This window comes from Passer montanus, unplaced genomic scaffold (assembly GCF_014805655.1).
Source record: "Passer montanus isolate IOZ18808 unplaced genomic scaffold, ASM1480565v1 scaffold45, whole genome shotgun sequence".
Taxonomy (NCBI): Eukaryota; Metazoa; Chordata; class Aves; order Passeriformes; family Passeridae; genus Passer; species Passer montanus.
In genome coordinates this window covers 4,095,372-4,116,355 of record NW_024369373.1, presented here as the reverse complement: position 1 = coordinate 4,116,355, position 20,984 = coordinate 4,095,372, and the positions used below count along the sequence as shown (strand labels likewise).

Sequence of the window (20,984 nt, the reverse complement as noted above, 5' to 3'; positions counted from 1 at the left end):
GCAAGTGTTATGCCTAAGAAAATTTGGTTTGTGTGAAAACATTTCTTCATTCAAAAACGTACTTGTTTTTGAAAACTTACTTTAAATTCACCGTTTCCAGGCAAGTGTTATGCCTAAGAAAATTTGGTTTGTGTGAAAACATTTCTTCATTCAAAAACGACTGGTTTTGAAAACTTACTTTAAATTCACCTTTTTTGAGAGTTTTTCCAAAGCTTTAAACATGTTTGTGATTGATGTAGTAGAAAAAGCAGGAAATCAGTAACTGAAATCAGAACAAATTGAGCATTTCCATTTCAAAAGGTTTTTACAACCATCTGCAAGCAAGTCAGTATTCACTGACAATCTCTGCACCAAAATTGGCTCTCACCTAGGCCAGAGAATGCTCCCACTGTTCTGTGCCATCCTGCTGTGTTACTGGTGTCTGCACTTGCAGGCTGTGAAGAGCCAAAGCCAGACGGAGCTGGTGGATGAGGAGGCCATGTCCCAGATCAGGAAGGGCCACGAGACCATGTGCGTGGTGCTCACCAGCCGCCACAAGAACCTGGACGCCGTGCGCGCTGTGTGGAGCACCAGTGACATCAAGGCAAGCGTGTGGAGGTGCCTGAGGCTCACCAGGGGAGCAGCTGAGCAGCTCTTTGATTCTCTGGGGGTGATTCTGCCTCATAGAAAACACAGGGTCTCACAGCTTTTGTCCCCAGGGATGCACCACAGAGTGCTGCAGCTGAATGGTCACAAGGAAACTCACATGGAGAAAACTTTCCCATGAGAGAGTTCTCTTCCCTGGCCAACTTCATGTTTCCTCTACCTTGTTTTGGAAAAGCAGCACTAGATACTAATTTGCATTAGCCTAACCAGTTTGACCTCTGCAATAGATGACTTTTTCTTCCCCTTCTCTCTCAGAACTCTCTGGACTCTGCAGTGGCAATCAATGATCTGTCTGTTGTCGTGGATCTCTTGAATATTGTCAACCAAAAAGCGTGAGTGCTGGATGGGGTCAGCCCCTGGGATGTGCAAGAGCTGCCTGGCTGGGAGTTTGGAGCTCTGCCTTGTACCTGCCCCATGTCCAGTGGGCCATGGCAGCATGAAATTTATGTGCTTGTAGTCACATACAGCCTGCAGTGGCAATAACTGCTGGAGTTATTTGGGGCCAAGGAAAATCAAAGTCTTGGGGCTTCATAAAGTGATTCTCCTGAGAGTCAAAGAAATATGTCTGAACCTGCCACTTCCTCTCACGAGGGGGAGTCAGTGAACTTGCTCTGTGAACTTGAGTGTGTCTGTCTGGGCATTTGCCAGGAAGTATTATTTGTGTCAGCTTGGCTTTGTAAAGCCTCAGTCTTCAGTCTCAGGATATGTTATTTTCTTTTCAGGTCTCTCTGGAAGCTGGATTTATGTACTATAGTCCTGCCACAGATAGAAAAACTACTCCAAAGTAAATATGAAAGGTGAGGCTTCAAGAACATGGTGTGCTTGAGGGACAGGGTGTAGGTAGTGATAGGAGAGGTGTGCTGGGTATTTTTTACCTGAAGAAAAATCATGGGAAATCGCTGCAGATAGTCTCATGCTGATATGATGCCTGAAAAATAATGGTGGAGTTGCCAGATGTGTGGGAAAAAATACAGAAAGTATGCATGGGCAGGAAGAACAGGGTAGTGGGATTTGTCATAGATGGCAGCCAGGAGGGGTCATGTAAAACAAATGGGCTTTGCACACTGCTGGGAGTGAAGCTGTCAGCTTGGGACAAGGAATGAAATCCTGCAACAGCCCTGGGGACTCATCTTTATGGGGAAAAATTGCAGCCTGTCTTAGGTGGCGTTTCTACTCTTCCTTTCTTCTGGGAGAGAGGTTCCTGCCAGGTTCCCTTGGCAGGACATCTCTGCCCTTGAGCAGAGGTCCCACTAGTGTGGGGTATGTGCCAGGACCTTTGGAACAGACTTGCTTTGTGAAAGCTTTGGAACTCAGATGTGTTGTTGGTACTTGGCTGTTGCTCTCCTTCCCTTGGTTACAGGTGGTGGAGTGGAGTTGTTTGAGGGCTGTGTGCTGGGGGGACAGGAATGACATTCAAGTGGGACCCGATTCTCTGTTTTTCAGTTACGTGCAGACTGGCTGCACATCCTTGAAACTCATTCTCCAGAGATTCCTGCCACTCATCACAGACATCCTCGCTGCACCACCTTCTGTTGGAGTGGACATCAGCAGAGAGGAAAGGTGAGGCACACGCTTCCACTTGCTCCCTCCTGGGACCAGCCTTTCTCTTGGGTGAGCTTTGTCCTTGTCATCAGGGTTCTGATACCAGACTGGACATGCCTTCCCTTTGTCTGCAAACAGCAATCCCTCCTGCTCAGAGGAAAAGGGCTGCCTTTCCCTTTGCCTCTGTGCATTGGGTCATACCTAAACAAAGTATCGGGAGTAAAACCACCCTGTGGTTTTCCCCTCTGCCTCACGAGAAACATGATTTGGTAGCCAGGCCCTGGATTTTGAGTTCATTCACAGGATAGCTCCTCTCTGGGAATTGGCTTTTGGAAAACAGCACCTTCTTTTTCTGGAGTGTACTGCCAAAGGGGGAAGAGGGCTGAAAGAGCCCTTATGTGGATGCTGTTCTCCTGTCTCATCGGGACGTGGGCTGAATGCCTGGTGCTTTCTCAGAGCTGTGCTCATATTTCAGCCTCTTCCAGGCCATTTTCAGGGCATTTCTCTCCTGCTTGAGTCGTCTCTGGCACTGCAGGAAATGCCACACCTCAGGCAACTAGGGGTTCATGCTGTGTCTGCTGTCATTTTTTTCCAGGCTTCAAAAATGCAAGTTGTGCTACAAGCAGCTGAAGAACATCAGCAACGTTGTCAAGAACAAGTCTGGGCTCAGCGGCCGCCATGGTAGTGCCTTTCGGGAGCTGCTTCTCCTCATGGCTGTCCTGGACTAACAGCCACCACCTCCTCATGTACAAATACAGGTGGCCAAGCTTCCCCTGCTCGTGGTCTGGCTGGATTTCAGATCTCTCCGTGTGTCCGTCCTTTCCCCCTGCCCCTCTCCAGCTCGGTAGGGCAGTGGAATCTGCCTGGCTGGTCGCCCACCCAGCCCTGTGCCTTACGGGCTGGATGGAGGGCCTGAGTGGAGAGATGTGTGTGCTGCGTGAGGGGCCCTGGTGGGTGGAGGGCCCACAGAGCCCTGTAGGGAAGCTGCTTCATTTCAGCTCTTCATCTCAGCTCTGGGCTGCTCTGTGTGCTGGCCTGTCCCTGCAGGAGGGCTCTGAGCCTGCTGTCACCCCTCCTTCCCGCTTGTGCTGTCGGTTCTTGTTGCCTGGCCCTGTGGGCCAGGGCCCTGCTCGCTGTGCTGAGGACTGCAGCCACCGCCCCACAAACGCCTGCTGTGGGGTGGATGCCCTTTCCATACAGAAGGGACTTCAGCTGCCATGGGGGACCAGCCCCTTTGGCTTCATCTGACATGGGCAAGGACACTGTGCCACTGTGCTGGTGCATCTCAAGGACCCGAGCCAAGAGACTTCCTCTTGGCTTCTCAGACATCCCTGCTGGCACCCAGGGCTGCAGAGGATCAGTATCTTCAGACTGGCCTTGGATCTGAGGTCTGCCTGGACCTGGTAAAACACGTGACTTAAACAGGACTCGTATGTGCTTGCCTTTGGGGGTGAGGATTTGGAAGGGTGGAGGAACTGAGGGACATGGACTGCGTTATGTCTTTCTACATCCACTGGACCATTCTTAGAGGTTTGGTTTTGGTTTTTTTCCCCCAATAAATGTCTGTCAGAACCTTTCTGTCCCTCTTTCTTCTTTCCTCTGGGGAAAGAGGTTCCTCTTGGTGCTTTCCCTGCTCTTCCCAGCCTGTCTCCCATTTTATACACTGGAGCCTGTTCTCCAGGAATCTGTAACTTATAATGAATTTTATTAAAATATTTGTAATTTTTTTTAAAGTTGTGTTAAATGCCTGAATCTCTTGAAGTGCTCTTCACCTTGGCATGGCTCCTGGCTGGGAGTGCCCAGGAAAAGCAGGGCTCTGTTCCCTGCCTGTCCCAGAGGAAGCTGACCATTCTCACCCTTCCTGCTGGGAGGCTGTGCTGAGCAACAGCAGAGCCAGCACTTGCCAGGTGGCTTGTGGAAATCCCGGGGGCAGTTTCACTCTGCTGGCTCGTTCCCAGCCCAAGGAGCAGTGTCATCATTTAGGGCTCATCCTTCTCCCTGGCTGCACACAGATTTCCCTCCCCTGGCTCTCCAGCAGATCCGGGCAGAGTGGCAATGAGCTCTGAGCCAGGGAGTGCATTTGGAAGGCTGTTCTGGGGAGGTGGAGTGGGGCCTTCAGGAAAGTCAGGAAAGCTAAAGCCAGTCCCCACATTGCTGATCTTCAAACAGTCAGGTTTTGGGAACAAAGGGGAGTGCCTGCTCTGCTCCATGGCTCTGGAGGAGGTGGCTCCAAAAGTGGCTTGTGCAGCAAGAGGCCCTGGCACTGAGCCACTGCAGGATGACGGTGAGTGCTGCCTGCTTCGAGCACCAGGACACCCACAGGGTGTGTGTGCTCCTGCTCTGCAGCTGCTTCCTGCTGTATCTGGTGATAATCCCATGCCTGGACCCCCATGAGGTGTGAGAAAGGCTCTGCCAGCCACCAGCCTATTGGGATGTGAGGTGGGGCAGCACAAGGTGGAGCAGGACATGGGCACAGTGGGACTCTCTGCAGAGTTAACCACTGCTCTCCTGCCAATTGCAGGAACCTGAGAGCTGCAAAATGGGGTGGGAACTGTCCTGGCCCCGGGGGCACCTGCAAGAGGAAGGATATGATGGGCTTTTCCAGCCCCATGGGAGATGCTGGGAGGAGGGAAGAAGCACCCACCCCTCCTCAAGCAGGGTTCAAGAACAGCGCAGCACACGAGGACTGGCTTTAAGAGTTTATTTAAAATAAGTTTTGTTACAAAACAGGGCATTTTTTAATTATTAAAATACATAGAAACATCTAATCTTACAAAAGGCTAAATTTTATTCTTCCCTTTTTTGTTTTTAAATAGAATACGCCATGGAAGCGCGAGAGGAGAGGGCTGTGGTGGAAAGAGCCATCAGTGCATCCAGCAGGGGCTTGCAGCAGGAGGAAATGGACCCACGGGTGGGTCTTGAGAGGTCCAAGGGCAGTGTCATCCCCTCCCATGCCCCTGCCAACCACCATCCCCATACATATAAGCCAAGAGGCTTTTGGACTGGAGGTTTGGGGTCTTTTTGTTTGTTTTCCACTAGTTTTCCATTCCAAGACCATGTAAACAGGTATAAATATTTCAAACACTTTCATCTCGACCACACTGTGATCTCTCTTGACAAGACAACTGGTAAATAACTTTACAATAGCTTCATTCGAGACTGCTCCATCTCCCCTGGTGCCAGGCACCAAGGCAGCCAGCGTGGGGCCCTGGCAGCACTGGCACCACGAGGAACAGCAGCTCGGCTCATGCACAGCACCGGGGGCCTTCATGCAACAACAGGGCTTCAGAAACTGGCAGGGAAGGGAGCTGCTGGGGTTTTTTAACTTGGAGGAAGTGCTGCTCTGAAAGACATTGGGTTGCTGCCCAGATGCAGTCTTGCAGGATCTGTGGCCAGGCTGGCCCTGTGGCAGTAGCAGAGGCAGGGCCAGGGACTGGTCTGGCTCTGTGCACCCCTTCCAGCTAAATCTCATGGTAAAAGCAGAGCTGGAGAGAGGAGGGAGCACCCAGCAGCTCCCTGCTCTGGCTAAAAACATCTGTCCAGCAAAAATAAACTCACAGAGCTGAGCATCTGAGGGGCCAGATCTCTGCCCAGCACCACTGTCCCCTACCCTGAGAGGGGGGCATGGCTGCTGGGAGACCCTGACCCCGTGCTGCTCATGGTAATAGGTGCCATCACCCTCTGGTCATGGGTCCTGGTGGCCAAGGGAACAGCACCAAAGCCTTCATGTCTTCCAGCAGCCATCTCTGTGTCACTGTGAGGGGCTGGGTCCTGCAGCAGGTTGGATGCCATGGCTGGCACTCATCACAGGGGAATTGGCCTCAGCTTCCCTAAGGGGAGAGATGCATGGGTTACAGCCAGCAGGGGCACAGCCACCAGTGCCCCAGGCCTGTCTGGTGGCATTGTAGCAGGAGCTGGTACCACAAGCATTCCCAAGAACATCCCTGCACAGTCCAGCAGCCCTGCCCTGCCTGGGAAGCAGGGTGAAAGCAGAGCCCTCCACCAGCACCGGCCGCAGGCACTCACCTGGCAGCCACGGCTGCCCCTAAGTCAGGCTGAAATCGAAGGGGAAAGAGGTTCAGCCTGCTGGCATTGCCCTCCCCTTGCCCCCCACCTGAGCCATCAGCAGTGCCTTTGAACCAGGGCACTCCTGGGGAAGTGCTAACCATGGCTAATTAGCTATTAACTAATGAGCTGACTACAGAGCTGCTCACTCCCCACTGCAGGCTTTGCCATGGGCTGTTGGCTGGAGCCTCCTGGGACACAGGGACCCTGTCTGGGCTCTCAAGCTGTCCCACCACCCACCTGAGGTCTGGAGCTTCCTGCGGATGGAGGCAGAGCGACTGGAGAGCTGCCCTGGGCTGGGGGACGCGTGACCCCGGCCAGGTGGTGCTGCAGAACCCGGAGAGTCACCCTGGGAGGAGAGGGGACACAGCCCCAGGGTCAGGCCAGGCCCCAGAGGGAAGGAATGGGGATGGGCTCACAGGCAGATAGTGCGTGCCTGGGGAGTGGTGTCCAAATGTTCTCAGGGTGTACCACGGGGCTGCTGCAAAACAGGGCTTGGAACAGCCAAGGTGGCAGCATTGGCTGGACACTGCATTTTGGGGACAACCTGCATCCCACCAGGTGACTGTCCCCAATGGGGGTGGCTCATGGGGACCATCCAACAGCTCTGGGGACGATGTGTGGGGGCAAAACAGGGGGCATCCCTGGGATGAGGGTGAAGAGGAAGGGCACCAGCAGTGTCTTGAGTACCTCCAGGTGCTCCTGGCTGGGCCAGGAGCCCAGCTCAGCCTTGCGGGACACAGGACCCAGCTCCACAGAGCGAACCCTCTCGGCAAACTTCAGGGAGCACAGCGTCTCGCTGGTGTTCTTCTCGGCAGGGGAGACCTGTGCTCAGGGAGGAGCAGGCACAAAGTCACCCTGGCAGCTGCCTGAGTGCCCCAGGGGCTCCCCCCTAGAAAACCTGCTGCTGCTGGCTGGTGAGATGCTATTATTAACCCACCCCTCCCAGGCTAGCCCCGTTCATCCATGCCTGAGCCAGCGTCTGAGCCAGCTGGATTCCCTGTCACCAACTGCCCCAGCGAGAGGAGCAGCCGGGAATAGCCATGGCAGGTGCAGGGGCTCGGGGAGCCCCCCCAGGCCTCAGTGTGAGTGCCAGCAGCTGGGAGTGGGGGGTCACAGGACAGGGGTGGAGAAGCCGCCAGAGCTTAAAATCCTCCCACAAAAAGAGGGGATGGGGCGACGACAATATACAAAGAGATTGTATAATGCTGCCCATAGGGATAGAATCCACGTGCAGGCAGGGAGAGCAGGATCATGGACCTCCAAGTTAATTCCACATTCCTTGGCCTTGTCTAGGGTGCAGAGACAGGAAGACAGCTGCTGCTGGCACCATGATTGCAGACTGGAAGATGTCCCATGGGTGAGCCCCATCCCTCGATTCCAGCCTCCCTCCCACCTGCCTCAGCACTGGGGCGAGAAGGGGCTCAGAACTCAGAGTGCCCGGCTGCGGGGATACAGGCACCGGGTGCCCAGCCCTACCTGCACCATCATGAGGGTCTTGCTGTCGCCGCTGAGCGAGTCCTGCAGCAGGTAGGTCAGCTTGGAGTTGCGGAAGGGCACGTGGCCCTGGCGGGAGCGCAGGGCGTAGATGACATCGCCCAGCGCCGACAGGGACTTGTTGATGTGCTGCGCCTCGCGGAGCCGGCTGCCCTCCGCGCCCGAGCGCCCGACCCGCTCCGAGCCTGCCAGGTCCACCAGGTTCAGCTTCCCTGAGGACACACAGCCAAACCACACCGCTGGCGTCAGTGCCCAGCCCTACAGACCCCCGGCGTGCCACAGCCAGTGAGGGTTTGCTGCGTGACACCCACCTGTGGTGCGCAGCCCCGTGCTGCGGTCGAGGCCGCGGACGGTGACGATGAGGAGGGCGTGGGAGCGAGAGCTGTGCTCGTTCAGGTTGGTGCACTCTGTCACCCGCTTGACGTGGCCAAACTCGAAGACCTGGGGGAGCCCAGGGAGTTGAGGGGGTGAGGCCAACCCGCCTCAGTCCCACCACAAATCCGCTGTGACCCAGGGATGGCCAGGGATGTAACCTGAGCATCAGCCCCCAAGGGGTGCCTGGCCCATCAGGGTAATGACTGCTGTCAGGTCTCAGTCTGGGTGATGCACCAAAGGCAGGGGGTGACAGGCAGGGCACTGCGGTGACAGTTGCAAGCCACTAATCCCTCAGGAACTCTCTGGGCCCCACACTTTTATTTTTAACCCCCTGTGGCTCATCCCATGGGACAGTGACCGTCACATCACACCCAGGGACCTATTTTGGTCTCTGTTGCTCCCCATGGCTTCAGAAATGCTTCCAAATCCAGGAGTCACACACCAAAGACCCCTCCCCAGTTCACTGCCCCCCTGCTGGCACCCTCCTGTGCCCGCTGCCCCCATGTCCCCACACCTTGTTGATGTCCTCCACGCTCTGCACCCTGAACTCGGTGAGCCCAGGCACGTAGAGCTGCCCGCTGCCATCAGGGCACAGCTTGATCTCCAGCTTCTCCTGCGGCTCCTTCCCCAGCAAGTCCCTGGGCAAAGGGGCACTCGTTACCATTCCCATCCCAAGGGAGTGCTGGCATCCATTCCTCGGCTCAGGGCTGCGTGCCAGCACTGCCAGAGCAGCCATCTCTTCCCGGGAAAGCTGCACATCCTATTTATAGACCTCAACTCTCTTGGCTCCCATGTGCGTCCTCTCACCCAACTCAGACCCCGCTCCCATCCCTGCTCCCGGTTATTCTCATGGATGAGAACCCAGGCTCCTCCCCTCCTGTGGCTGGACTAGGAAGGAAAATATTTCTCATGCTTTCAGCTCCCAGTTACAAATTCCTAAATATAGTGTCCGTGGGCAAGGAAAGGGGGGAGAATGGGATGCCCCCACCGCTGCATCAGGGCCAGAGTGGGAGTGATGGTACAGCTGGGAGCCTGTGCAAGAAACAGAGCTCACGGGAAGGGCAGTGGGCACCAAATAAATTAAAAATAATCCTTGCAGGGCCAAACACAGTACCCAGGGCCCTGAGACAAGCAGTGAGGCCTAGAAAGGGGTGGAGGGATGTGGGGGAGAGCAGCGTGGGGTGATGTCTAAAGGAGCCTTTTCCCCCTCCCTACCTGAGTGCCTCGTTGTAGATCTCGGCGGCGCTGACAGTGATGGTGTAGTCCCAGTCGGCCGCTTTGCCCCGCACCTCGGAGAAGAGGAGCTGCAGGGCCCGCTGGTTGATCCCCGGGTTTGCTGCTGTCCCCTGGAGGATTGAGGTGACAAACAGGGAAAAAGCACCCTTTGGCATTTTATTCTGTACTTTTTCTGAGCAGAAGCAAAGCCCAGGGGGGTGTTGTGGAGCAGCAGTGACCATCACTGGTGCACACCTGGTCTGAGCTGACCACCAGCCTGGTGATGGAGACCGGGCACTGCAGGGTGGAAAGCTGAGGAAGAGGATGGAAACAAAGCCAAGCAAACTCACCTCCATCGTGTAGGTTTTTCCTGCCCCTGTCTGCCCATAGGCAAAGATGCAGACATTGTAGCCATCAATGCACGAGGTGACCAGGGCTTGAACCTCCTGAAACACCTGGGGGAGACAGGGGAGAGTGAGGAGAAGGTGGCTGCCTCCCCACCTCACACCAGCAGTGGACAGCAGCACCCACCTCCTCCTGGGACGCTTGTGGGGGGAAGACTTTATCCAGCTCAAAGGACACCTGCTTCCCCTTGTGCAGGAGGTGCAGGACAGCATCATCATCAGCATCAAAGGTCACAGCATTGGCTGCCTCAGGTCCCTCTCCGTCCTCTTTTGTGATGGGGCGGACTCTCCCAAAAACACGGATGTTTCCTTGGAGGAGAGAAGCAGGGAGTCAGCCACTAAACACTGGGTGGGCTGAAGCATCCTGCAGCCAACCCAACCACCTTATGGGGACGTTTCTGTGTCCCTCGGGGACAGCACACCCCGCACACCTTTGAGCCGCACCAGCTCGTTGTGGCACTTCTTGCGGAGCTGCAGCTCCCGCCGGTACTTGCGCAGCAGCTCCCGGTTGGTGCTGTGCACCTCCTCGATGGCCTGGCTGATCTGGGGACAGTGGAGACCACAGGCTCAGTGACGCGCCAGCACCTCCACCCGGCATGGAGGGGTGCTGGGTGGTGGTCCAGGGGGGCTCACCTCGGCCCTGGCGCTGCGCAGGGTCTCCTGGAGAAGCAGGGGGAAGTCGCGGACCTGGCGCTTCAGGCTGTTGTAGTCGTGGGTGAGGGTGCGCAGCGCCGGCTGCAGCGTCAGCAGGTTGGTCCGGACACCTGCAGGCACGAGGCAGGGTGAGGGACAGATGATGACACCCCAGCACCAGGCAGGCAACCCTGCCAGCCCCCTGCACCCTCCTGACCTGCCAGGTTCTCATGCACCGCCTTCATCTCCACCTGGGCACGGGAAAATGCCTCTTCAATGGCGCGGTTCTTCTCCTCCTCCATCGCCTGCATCTCCTCCAGCATCTGCCCATGGGCTCGCTCCAGCTCAGCCTCGTACATCATGATCTGGGAGAGGAGAAGTGGGGGATGACACTGAGTGACTGCCCACCTGCTGCCGCACCCTGTCACCTGGCAAGCACCAGGCAGGCAGAGAATGTGGGGGGATCACACTCAGACCTGAGCTCGGAGCTGAGCCTCTGTCTTCTGGGAGCTCTGCAGCTGCTGCTCCATCTCCTTCAGCACCTGCTTCTGCATGCCCACCTGCTCCTGCAGGTACTGGTTTCGGGACTGGGTCTCACACAGGGCTTGTTTTACCTTGGCTGACTCCACCTCCACTGTCTTGATGATGTACTGCGGAGGAAAGCACCCACAGATGGGATGTACTGGGGAAACAGCACAGGCCTGGGATGGAGCTGTTGCTGTCCCAGGGGGAGTGATGTACTGCAGAGGAAAGCACCCACAGATGGGATGTACTGGGGAAACAGCACCTGAAGGGCCCGGGATAGAGCTGCTGCTGTCCCAGGGGGAAATAACTTAGGAAATCATGGTGCTGTGCTGATGTGCTCAGGGTAGAGAGAGAGGTGGCACCTGCAGGGCTCCTACCGGGCACTCGAAGGCGTCCAGCCCAACCAGGAAAAAAGGAGAGCTCACCTTGATCTGCTGGGGCTGGGACTTGAGGCTGGCAATGGTCTCCTGGCTGTCCCGCAGCCGCCGGCTGAGCCGCTCCTCCTCCTCGGCTCTCTCAGCCAGGGAGTCCTTGAGCCGCAGCTCCACCTCAGCCAAGCGGTTCGTCTTCTGCTGCACCTCCAGCTCCAGCTCCACCAGCTTGGCCCGCGTCTCCTCTGCCTCCCGCTGCAGCTGGGACAGCTGCTCCTGCAGCCCGGCATTCTCCTGGTGAAGGACAGGACAGCCAGGGCCATGTCACCCACAGGTGCCCATCACCCTGCCACCACTACTGCCACCACCGGCGCCTCACCTGCAGGTGGGGACAGTCCCGGCACGGCGCCTGCTGCTGCCGCTGCAGCTCCCCCTCCAACGCCTTCATCTCCTGCCGCAGGCGCTCGTTCTCGGCCGCCAGCAGGTCCCGGTGCTTCTCTGCATCCGTGCCACCCTGAGCCGGGAGTGGTGGGACAGGACATGGAATCACCACGCAGCCCAGGGAGCCCCAGCCTGCTGCCCTCACGGATGCCCCAGCCCACTGGATGAAGCAGCCCCCAGTGTGCCATTCCCAGGGAGTCCCTGCCTGCCCTTTGGGAATCACTCAGCCTGCTGCATTGATGAGCCTCCTGCTGTCCCCAGGGAGGCCCATCCCACAGAGGGGCTTTCACTTCCCAACACAGGGTGACAGCCCCAGAGTCACCAGTGCCACAAACCCCACACTTTTGTTCCTCAGTGTCTCTTGGCCTGCACGGTCCAAACTGTGACCCTGGGGAGGTTTAATCCATCTCCGCCCAGCCCGTGTTCCCTCCTCCTCCTCAGTGACCCAGAGCTCCAGTGTCCCTCAGGGCAAGGGTGGCTCAGTCCCACCCCAGTGGCAGCTCACCAGCTCCGAGCGCAGCCGGCTGATCTCCTGTGCCTGCTCCAGGAGCTTTGCCTTCAGAGTTTCCACCTGTCAACACAGACCAGGTGAACCAGGAGGCACCTCAGCAGCTTTTGGAGGAGACCCCGCGGTGCCGCCCCAGCCACCAAGGTCCAGTCTGGCTCACATTCGTTATGCTTTAATTTTCCACCTGGCTCTGAGCGCCTGATTCACACGAGCTGATTAAAATGAGCATTAATGAAAGCTTTGCTTTGACCTTGTTCAACCATGGGTATAATTTGTCCGTGTTGAGCACTAGCAGAAACCATGATTAAAAAAATAAAAAGGCATCATCTTTGGAGAAGGGAAAAACAAACCCATCCATAACTGTGTTTGAAGAGCCAGAAGTGCCTTGTCCTGCCCTCACAACCAGCTTTGCTCTACCTGCTCTATTTTTCTTTCTAGGAAAGTTATCTTGGTACAAAGAAGGAACAAGAGCTCTTCAAGAAGGCCACAGGTCTGAGTCCCATGGAATGATGCTCTCCATCAACCCCCATCTGGGCATCTGCCCATCTCATGGGACCAGGCTGCCCTCCCTGCAAAACCAGGTGGATCTCAAAAATCCTCAACATTTTTTTATGCAGAGACCAGTGAGACTCTCCCAAAATCTGCAGTTATTGGAATAAACAGCAGCAGGGAGTGCTTGGTAAAGCCAGCAGTCTCATGGGCAGTGTCATAGTGAGGTTTACCCACCTGCTCTGTCCCTTACTCGACCATCATCCCCCAGATCCCAGCCCAGCTCCCAGTTTCCACACTCCAGAAAGCCGCCAAAGCCCTCTCTGGGACACGCCTGGATATTGCCCCATCCCAATAACCAGCAAGCAACTGGCTCTCCATGGACCATAATTTAGGAACTGTTGATTAACAACCAATGCAGATGTGCTGACATCGGGCTGTAATTAATCTGGAAAATTATTCAGCCACGCCCTTGCAGAGATGGCAGCAGGGTGAGCAGCCCCTCCGGGTGCCCTGTATTTGGCACAGCTGGGAGCTGGAGCACGGCTGGAGCTCCCCAGTGCAGGTGGGGAACGGCGGCTGCTCCCAGCCGGGATCGGGATTGGGATCGGGATTGGGATCAGCTCCTTCCACGGCGAGTCTCCCTGGCTCTGGCTGGGGGCTGAGAGCCTGAGTGGGAAAACCCCATTTCCATATCTACTGAGGGAGATTATTAAGCTATTTTTATAAGTATTTTTAAGGGAGGGGAGGTATTGAGAAGAAAAGAGTCGCGGCTTGTTCCGGGAAAGCCGCCAGCCCAATCAGTCGGCGCGCACGCCGCAGCCTGCCCACCATTCCCTGTGCCGTGGCGCCCAAAAACACCAACGCTCCTCCTTCCCCTACCTGCTCAGGCATCTCCAGCTGCATCCTGCTCTCTGGACGTGACAGGGACTCCTTGGCAGCTGGATCTGGCTCGAGCCATGGCCCGGCCATGCCAAAGCTCTGGAAGTTTGGGCCAGCTCTTCACTCCGGCCGGCGCCGGCTGCGCTCGCTGCCGAACTGGCGAGCGCACGGCCAGATCCCGCTGCGCTCACGCTTGTGTCATGCAGAGCATGCCAACCAAATGCAGGACAATTGCCTCCTCCTTTTTGACACCCGTGGAACAAGCAGAACCTGACTGTAACAGCTTCCACAACAGCCACATGCAAATCTCTTTACGAGCAGCCAAAATTTCCATGTCCCTGAGACGACCCAAGTACTCGTGCTGAGGATGTGCCTGCACCAGTGCAGGAGGTGGTTTGGGGGGGGCATGTCACAGTGGCCAAAACCTGTCCCTTCATCAGACAATTCTGTGCCTTCACATTCACTTTCCACCTGCTGAAATTCACTAAAATTAAACTGCTAGGTTGGTCTAACAAGCTGACCCCTGGCAGCCATCCTGTGCTGAGTGGATGGATGACTGGTGCAGAGCTGCATCCTGATGTCCAAAGCCCTCCTGGCCATGTCATGTCCACAGAGCCACACAGCCTTGTCAGGACTGTTGCAGTGTCACTGGGGACTGCAAGCATCAAACGGGAGGCACAGCCAGAGCCGGTGCTCAGGAGCACCCAGTGAAGAAGATGCTCAGTGATGGAGATCCTACATTCCTTCCAAATGCAGCCATCACAAGCTGCCACAGAGCTCCAGCCAAGCCACAGCCTGAGGCAGAAGACCCTGATGGACCCCTTTGTGTCACCCTGTCCCCACCATACCTGGCCTTGCAGCTGGAGAGAGAGGGAGAGCTCGTTGTTCTCCTGGGCAGTGAGCTTCTCCTGCAGCTCCAGCAGCTCCTCCTGCAGCCTCAGCTTCTCCTTCTGCAGATGTGCCATGGAGGCCATCACCTCCTGGATCACGGGGAAGGGCCGGGCCGTGGACAGGCTGGCACGTTTCCCACCACAGAGCCTCCCTCCTGCAGCGTGAGCAAAGATGGAGCTGGTCAGGACACAGCCACCTCGCTGGGGAGCAGAATGCCAGCCATGGGGAGTCCCCAGGGGCTGGGCTGAGGTGGGAACGCAGGAAACTGGACTTGCACAAATCCCAGAGAGCTCAGAGAGGTGTGAGAGGCGCATCCTGAGTGCCAAGGTGCTCAGCAGAGCAGGCCTGGCTAACAGTGGGGTCCAGCTGGGTGGGAGGCAGAGGGCTCTGCCAATGCCAGCAGAGCATCCCAGGCCACACCAGTGCACCGTGACCCAGCCCCATCACACACCAAAATGCTGCTGCCTCGCTCAGATAACAACCGCCCTCAGCAGGACGCTGATTCACCCTGGCATCCTTTCTTCTGAATGAGCAGGTGCTGGTGGAAAAGCAGTGTGTGATCATGTCATTAAAGTCTGCGTCATTACACACAAACATAATGGCAGCAAAATTTAAATTATACAGGTACCCTGAATGGCCATATTGCCTAATCCTTGTGTGTTTGGCTTTCTAACCTTCCTAGTATTATTTTAAACATCACTTTCTGCATGTTAATAGAGCCACTAGTGCTGACAGAAGCCAACCTGGCCGTACATCAGAGCCTACCAAATGACCTGGTAGTTCCCAAGAAGCAATGAGCTGGCGTGACTCACTCCCCGTGTGGGATGAGGCAGGACTGACGGTCAGGATCCCGGCTGCCCGGCGCCCTTCCCTGCCTGCCGTGGATTTCATCTGCTGCCACCAGAAACCTGAGGTTTCACAGGCAGGAGCTGGTGCTGGGAATCACTGTGCTGCCTGCGGGAAGATGCTGCCTGCTTCATGGGAAATGTCCCGAATGCAAAAAAGAGACTTTTTTGTCTGTGAGTCAGGTTTTCTACCCCTAAATGGAGTTAAGGAGGCAGCGTAACCCGCAAAAAAGATGAAATGCTGGGACCAAACCACAACTCTGCTGCTGACTGCACGTCATGAGGTTTGTCCAGCAGCGGTTCCAGAAGCAATCAACAGGTTTTGTCGTCATGCCATGGGCTGGACACCCCAAAACAGCACTGTCAGATGCTGGCTTTTCTTTCTTTCCATGCTGAAAGCTCAGCCCAGCTCAGGCAGAGGACCGTGGTCTTCTCTTTAAAATCAACACACAAAAAAACCCAAACAAAAACCAAAAACCCCACCCTGAAATCTCCAAAGTTGTCAGGAATGCCAGCTTTCACCCCTGGGGAGGGTGCAGAGGTAAGACAGAATTCCAGGAAGCACCAGGCTCCTGTGGACACGCCGCATGTCTGCACACATCACTCACACTAATCCTGGGCTGAGACCCAAGGCAGAGCCAGGCTGAGAGCTGCAACACTCAGCTGCAAGTGAAACTGCCAGGCAGGAAAATCCCCCACAGATCATGCCTTCCTCCACACTCCAGCACCTTCTTCCTGTGACAGCATCCATGGCAGAGGCGATGCTGACCAGCTCTGTGTTCCATCTCCCCCTGGGCAGATGTGCTGGTGGCCATGCGTGGTCTGAGTGTGGCAGGCAGGGTGCACAGTGACCCTCCTGCTTTCCAAAATGCAGAAATTTGCAAAATTCAGAAAGCCGTTTGGAAAGATTCCTGTTGCTCAGCTCTGCCCTGTTACCACTGCCAGTCAGACCCCAACCCTCTTTCTCCTGCATCCCTGCCCCTCCCCAGCCACTTCCCCACCTCAGGAGCTGCTCTGGGATGCAGCTGGGGACCAGGCCAGGAGCAGCTCCTGAGATGTGCTCTGCCAAGCTCACACAATTCAATACTGACAGAAAAAGACAGGAAACTATGGGACTTTGGGATTTCCCCATCCTGGCACAGCCACGTGTGCTGCAAGCGTTTCCACACACGTTACATTTTCCTTAAGAAGGAGGAAACAGCAGCGGGTTCATCAGAGCTCACCTGCTCTGCTCATCCAGCTCAATAATTCATCAGCCCCTGTCAGCAGCCAGCAGCTGGCTGGTGTTGGGTTTCTCCTGTGACCTGCTCCCACAGTGAATGCAGCCACACATCTATGTGCACCCCAAAAGAGGAGAGGTTTCCTCGATACCCACCGGCAGATACCAAACCCCCATCCCATCCCATCCCATCCCATCCCATCCCATCCCATCGCTCCTGCTGAGCGCCCAGCACTGCATCCCTGCTCTCCCCTTACCTGCTTTCTCCAGGTTCATGGTGGAGGCTGCCTGCACTGCTGCTGGCTCACGGGGGGCTGCAGGCAGCTCCTCTGTGCCTGGGGCCCGGTGCCGCGGCTCCTCCCGCCGCTTGCACGCCGTGTCCCGCAGGGCCTGTGGCAGAAACAGGTCAGGGAGCTGGGCAGTGACTGCCCACACCGTGCTGGACACCGTGCCAGCAGCTGGCACCTCCCAGGGCTGGCCAGGAGGAGTGAGCAGGGCGGGAAGTGCAGAAGACAGAACAGAGGAGCTTGGGGAAACACTCCCTCTAAAGGAGTTTTGTGTTGGGAAGCTGCCACAATGAATTTATCATGTTTTTAGTTCTCCATATAAAAAACTTTGCTCAGCTCAGCAGCACAGCTATACTGAATATTTCCCATTTTTCTCTCTATGGCCTTAAAAAGAAAGAGACTCTGACTTGGAGGCATGGCTCATGCCCTGTGGGATGGAGCTCCAAAGAAATCAGAAGAAATCTGAAAGGAGCTTTCATAAGGCTGTATAAAAGGGGATGATCAGCCAAGCTCACCCTGCTCAATAATGCCTTTTTTTTCTCAAAGCTTATCTCAGAGCCTGTGGCATCACCCCACAGGCCAGTGATGCTGGGGAAAGCTCACTCCAGCAGAGGGGCAAACACTCGCTATGTGCCAGTAATTTGGGAGTAATTTGGGAGGAGGCAGCAGCATCCTCCTGGAGAAGCCGCGTGTCTGCGGTGCCTCTGCATCTCAGACTCCAGAAGGGTTTTGCCAAAGGGAATTCATCGAGGCTGGTGTGTGATAAGAAGGTGTTTTCCTTCTTTTCAAAGAAGGGGAATTTGAATGATTTGCCTGAAGCCTGGAATGAACTCGTGGCAGCTACACCAGTACGTGGTGTCCCGACACTGTCCCTGACCCTTCCACCTCCTTCTCCTCCATCCCACTGCAAGCACCACCTCATGGCACTGCATTTCTTACCACACCTCTGCCTTGAGCTCTCCTGCCAGCATGACCCATGAGTGACCCAGAAAATGCTATTCTGTTATGAACACTGCTCCCCATGCACTGATGCCTTTCACCTCCCCAGAGATGCTTTTCCCTCCCCCCCCAGGCAGCAGCTCTGCTCCAGGCACACGCTGCTGGTCCAGACACAAACTGGTTGTGGCGAGGGAGGGAACCAGTTGGCTCCCACCGGGATGGCCCAGGTGGGTGCAGGGCATCCTCCCCATCACCCTAAAAGTGCCCTCCCCATACACACCACGGCCGGCTCAACGTTCCTCACCTGCAGCGCCCGGCAGAGCCCGCGGGGGTTTGCAGTGTCCGGCCAGCTCACGCTGAGGATTTTATGGTGAAGCAGCGCTGGCAGCAGAGGAGCCCGAGGGGAGGCGGCTGCTCCGCCCCCAGCGCCGAGCCTGTCCTGCCCACGGCCTGGGATGGAGCACAGAGCATCACAGATCCACCTGGGAGCCCGGCACAGACACAGCCAGCCTTCGGCCGGCTCAGCAAACCCACCTCCTCCTCCTCCTCCCTGCTGCCGCCACCACACCGTGTGGCAGAGACAGCGCATGACTTTTATTAGAAATGTTAATTATGTTAATTAGAAAAATTAGCCCTCCGGGGGGCGGAGACTGGTTGCCAATGACTAGTAATGAGAATTCAGGGTGTAGCTTCCGTCTGGCCTCTGCAGGACCAGAGCTGTCCCCCCACCAGGGATATCCCAGCTCTGCCCCTTGCCAAGCTGCTCCACTTCCTACGATCCTATCTCGGAAAAGCTGCCAAAGCCAGCTTGCATCACCAAAACCAGACAGACGGACCCTGACACCTCCCTCCACTGCCCCCAAATATTTCCTTCATTTGTCAGGCAGCGAGACCTGAAAGCAGCCAGGGCAGCACTTCCCTGTCCTGCTGAGCCACACAGAAGGAACCAGCAACTCAAGGAGCCTTCTCCCATGGCTGTGTCCTCTTCTGCTACCAGAAAAGCAGCTGGCAAGGGCTACATCCCACTGCTTGGGGACCCTGTGCCCCCCCACTTGTCTGCCACGAGTGCTGCCACCATTGCAGGTGCCAAATCTCTTCTCCAGCTGGCAGGGAAAAACTCAATTGCTCACAAATCAAGCCTCAATGATGCAGATTTTTCCCCCTAAAATCACCCAGAGGAAGTTGGGCTGAAAGTGGAACCAATGTCCAGAGGGAGATGTGCCCTTATGAAGTTAGTCCATCACTCTGGGCTTCTTCCCAGCCTCTAATTATCCATGACATTTTGCACACGCCATGAACATTGAGCGTTTCCAAAGTGCTGGATAACAGGCCATGAGTTCCCCATCCCGGCACGGGCAGCAGCAGCCGTTGGGCAGAGAGAGAGCTGAAAACCCTGGTTTTGGAGGCTTTGGTGCCAACCAGCATTCGGCTGGACTGGCCCGAGTGCCAGAGAAGAAGCTGTGCCCAGAGAAGCTGTGCCAGCACAGAGGGATGGCAAACGCTGAAGGCAAGAGCAAAAGAAGTTCAAAAAGGGGGGATCAGCCTCCCCCTCTGCCAAGCTCCCATGAGGGAGGTGGGAAGGACTGTTTCCCAACAAGCAGCTGCAGGTTGGGGCAGGCAGCTGCCCGCCTGCCTGCAAAGCAGCTCAGCCTCCACAGACCAAAACTCCAACTAAACTCACCCATGGGGTCCATGCAGGGAGGGACAAGGAGCCTGTCCAAGGAGCCGAGGCTGGGAAGAGGCAAAGGGCCTGCATTCACCCTGCCATGCAGATCACTCTGTTTTCTATCTTACATGTTAAATTTTAACCTTTCTCCTGTGATTCCCGCTCAGAAGGGCCAGGAGGGAGATGGAGGCAGCCCTCTCTTCTCACCAGCAGGCTGCCCAGAGCTTTGTGCCTGCTTCTGAGTCCCCGTTTCTCAAATCTTGACCTTCATCCGGAAAGAAATGTGAAAAATGCAGGCTGGCCTGTTCCCAGCCTCTCCTTCCCCAGTGAGCAGGGCGTGAGTGCAGCAGGCTGAGCCGCAAGGGGCAAGGACAAGGCACGGCGCAGTACTCACGGTCCGGGGCAAGGTCCTTGGTGCTCCAGGCGGCTCCGGCGGAGGGCCCGGATCGCAGATCCCAGGCGGCGCGGGATGTGATCATGGCACGGGGGTCCCGACTCCAGCAGCACCTCTGCGGAGAAGCGCAAGGACGGACATCTCAGCCGGTCTCATGTCCAGCTGTAAATCCCAGCGGGACGTTCTGGAGCGAAACGCGACGGTAGCACCAGCTCCGACTCCCGAAACCCGCAGGAAGTTGCATCAATCCCGTTTTTTGCTCCCGAAAAGGCGACAGCCCCGGGCTCCCTCCGTGCTCCCAGCGGATGTGACATAAACGGTGTCTGTAATTAATTTACTCATTCCTGAAGCCTCTCCAGGCCCCTCCTAACCTCGGGCTGGGGCTGACTTTAGGGAGTTAGGAACTCCGGGACCGCGGGCAGCCCTGCAGCCGGGCGGCACCGCGCCCAGCGCATCTCGGCGCACACAAAGCCCTACACTGCGCTGCACCGCCCGCACGCTGCTCCGCACAGAGCTCCGCATACAGCCCCGCTCCGCACAGAGCTCCGCACAGAGCTCCGCACACCGCGCTCCGCTCAGCACACATCTCCGCACACTGCGCTCCGCATACAGCTCCGCACACAGCTCCGCTCCGCACAAAGCTCCGCGCACAGCTCCGCGCACCGCTCCACACACAGCTCCGCTCCGCACAGAGCTCCGCACACAGCTCCGCTCCGCACAGAGCTCCGCGCACAGCTCCGCGCACCGCTCCACACACAGCTCCGCTCCGCACACCGCGCACCGCCCGCTCCGCTCCGCACTCGCCGCTCCTCACCGGGGCCGCTCCGGCGGGGAACCGGACGCGGAGCCGCCCAGCCCACCGTGGGGTCCCTTGTTCTCCCGGCCGGCGGGCGGGACCCGCGGCGGGGCGGTGCCGGTGCCGGCGGGCAGGAGGCCGCGCTCTCGCCGCGCCCCGGCCGCTCCGTGCCAGCGCTGCCAGCCCGCAGACAAAGGGAGCCCCGGCGCTGCCCGGTCCAGCCCGGCTCCCCGGTGCCGGCCGTGCCGGTGCCGCCCCGCGGGGCCACTCACCGGGCGCGGGGCGGCGGCAGCAGCGGGCACCGGGCACAGCCCCGGCCCGTCCCCGCCTTCCCGGGCACTTCGGTAACGGAAGC

At 56.9% G+C, this 20,984-nt stretch overlaps 2 protein-coding genes across 8 annotated transcripts in view; one reads left to right on the top strand and one right to left on the bottom strand.

Annotated features, from left to right (window-relative positions):
- The window catches only part of KATNB1 (katanin regulatory subunit B1), a 19,446-nt gene extending 14,313 nt beyond the window's left edge, over window positions 1–5,133 (top strand). For 2 of the 3 annotated variants that reach the window (XM_039721121.1, XM_039721123.1), the window contains exons 15-19: window positions 434–583; window positions 901–977; window positions 1,368–1,442; window positions 2,089–2,205; window positions 2,783–3,759. In XM_039721121.1, the coding sequence (XP_039577055.1) occupies window positions 434–583; window positions 901–977; window positions 1,368–1,442; window positions 2,089–2,205; window positions 2,783–2,915 (552 nt within the window). In that variant the 3' untranslated portion in view covers window positions 2,916–3,759. Of the gene's footprint in view, window positions 1–433; window positions 584–900; window positions 978–1,367; window positions 1,443–2,088; window positions 2,206–2,782; window positions 3,760–5,003 lie in introns of those variants that run through there. The other variant, XM_039721122.1, reaches the window with a different exon arrangement.
- On the bottom strand, window positions 4,875–20,984 carry KIFC3 (kinesin family member C3). Of its 5 annotated transcripts, XM_039721118.1 has the most exons (24): window positions 20,648–20,777; window positions 19,834–19,948; window positions 19,647–19,704; window positions 19,455–19,534; window positions 18,078–18,223; window positions 16,805–16,937; window positions 14,441–14,637; window positions 12,219–12,284; window positions 11,652–11,786; window positions 11,327–11,566; window positions 10,853–11,026; window positions 10,594–10,741; window positions 10,377–10,507; window positions 10,175–10,286; window positions 9,871–10,052; window positions 9,690–9,794; window positions 9,340–9,470; window positions 8,639–8,762; window positions 8,061–8,190; window positions 7,732–7,961; window positions 6,943–7,077; window positions 6,493–6,601; window positions 6,214–6,242; window positions 4,875–6,017 (listed from the first exon to the last, which is right to left on the bottom strand). In XM_039721118.1, exons 2-23 carry the CDS (start codon window positions 19,916–19,918, stop codon window positions 6,238–6,240), a joined length of 2,856 nt encoding a protein of 951 aa, XP_039577052.1. In that variant the 5' UTR covers window positions 19,919–19,948; window positions 20,648–20,777; the 3' UTR covers window positions 4,875–6,017; window positions 6,214–6,237. The 5 variants fall into 5 exon arrangements, with proteins under 5 accessions (XP_039577052.1, XP_039577050.1, XP_039577051.1 ...); XM_039721116.1 differs by lacking the exon at window positions 6,214–6,242; XM_039721117.1 differs by lacking the exons at window positions 6,214–6,242; window positions 20,648–20,777 and adding an exon at window positions 20,902–20,984 and having other exon boundaries at window positions 5,992–6,017.

Coding starts and splice junctions, on each gene's coding strand:
- KIFC3 (XM_039721117.1), bottom strand. CDS start 19,918: ATGATCACATCCCGCGCCGCCTGGGATCTGCGATCCGGGCCCTCCGCC. Junction 19,535..19,646: donor AAGCTCTGGGCAGCCTGCTG/GTGAGAAGAGAG, acceptor TCTGCATGGCAG/GGTGAATGCAGGCCCTTTGC. Junction 6,602..6,942: donor CCAGCCAGGAGCACCTGGAG/GTACTCAAGACA, acceptor CTCTCCTCCCAG/GGTGACTCTCCGGGTTCTGC.